Below are 717 nucleotides of genomic sequence, written 5' to 3'. Positions count from 1 at the left end.
CTTGTCATTGGTCATCCTTGTCCATTTAATGCAGTTGGCGCAGGCCTCTGACTCGAGGTACTATGTACTGCAGCTGTCCGGTTTCACGTTGTGCTCGTCATCTCCTGGTCAGTGAAATTGCGTCTCGAGTTATTTGTATTGTTTCGATTATCGCACGTGCTTGTCCAGAAAAGCCTGCAGGTGTTGGGTGTAGCCCACCGGGTCGGTCGCAAGGTGCGAGACGTGCGGCGACTGACCATAGTTGACACTCGCCACGTCACTCCCGCGGGCGGTCGCGTCCTCGATGGCTGCTTGGACGCACTCGGCGCTCACAATTTCGTCCGCGTTCGAGTACAGAAAGAGCTTGGGAATGTGCGCCTGCTCGACAAAGAAGCGCTGCCAGTGCAAGCCAAAGACGTTGGCCGTGCGCGTCACGTACGGATACAAGGTCAACTGCACGAGGAAGGCGCGCATGCCCAGCGAGAGCCCGAGCGACGGCAAGTTGCCAGCACCTTTCCACGTCTCGCGGAGCGCCTTGGTCGTTGCCCGGCTCGGCGCCGAGTCGAACACCATCGCCGGTACACGAAATGTGCGCTGGGACGCGCGCAGATGGTCCTCAAAGCAGTACCACGAACGGCACCCGCCGTTTGAGAGCATGTGCGGAATGAGCTCGAGCGACTCGGCGGGCGGCAGCAGGTCGTCGGTCGCCGTCGGGTGCACATTAGCGCCGTCGGTGAG

At 60.4% G+C, this 717-nt stretch overlaps 1 protein-coding gene across 1 annotated transcript; it reads right to left on the bottom strand.

Moving 5' to 3' along the window:
- Window positions 1-147: 147 nt before the first annotated feature.
- SPRG_06695 (hypothetical protein) lies at window positions 148-614 on the bottom strand (the record flags this gene model as incomplete). The annotated part of the gene is made up of 1 exon (XM_012345506.1): window positions 148-614. The coding sequence occupies exon 1, from the start codon at window positions 550-552 to the stop codon at window positions 148-150; it is 405 nt and encodes a 134-aa protein (XP_012200896.1). The 5' UTR covers window positions 553-614.
- Window positions 615-717: the final 103 nt, after the last annotated feature.

This window comes from Saprolegnia parasitica (genome assembly GCF_000151545.1).
Source record: "Saprolegnia parasitica CBS 223.65 unplaced genomic scaffold supercont2.23, whole genome shotgun sequence".
Lineage (NCBI taxonomy): Eukaryota > Oomycota > Saprolegniomycetes > Saprolegniales > Saprolegniaceae > Saprolegnia > Saprolegnia parasitica.
This window is presented reverse-complemented; position numbering and strand designations above follow the sequence as displayed.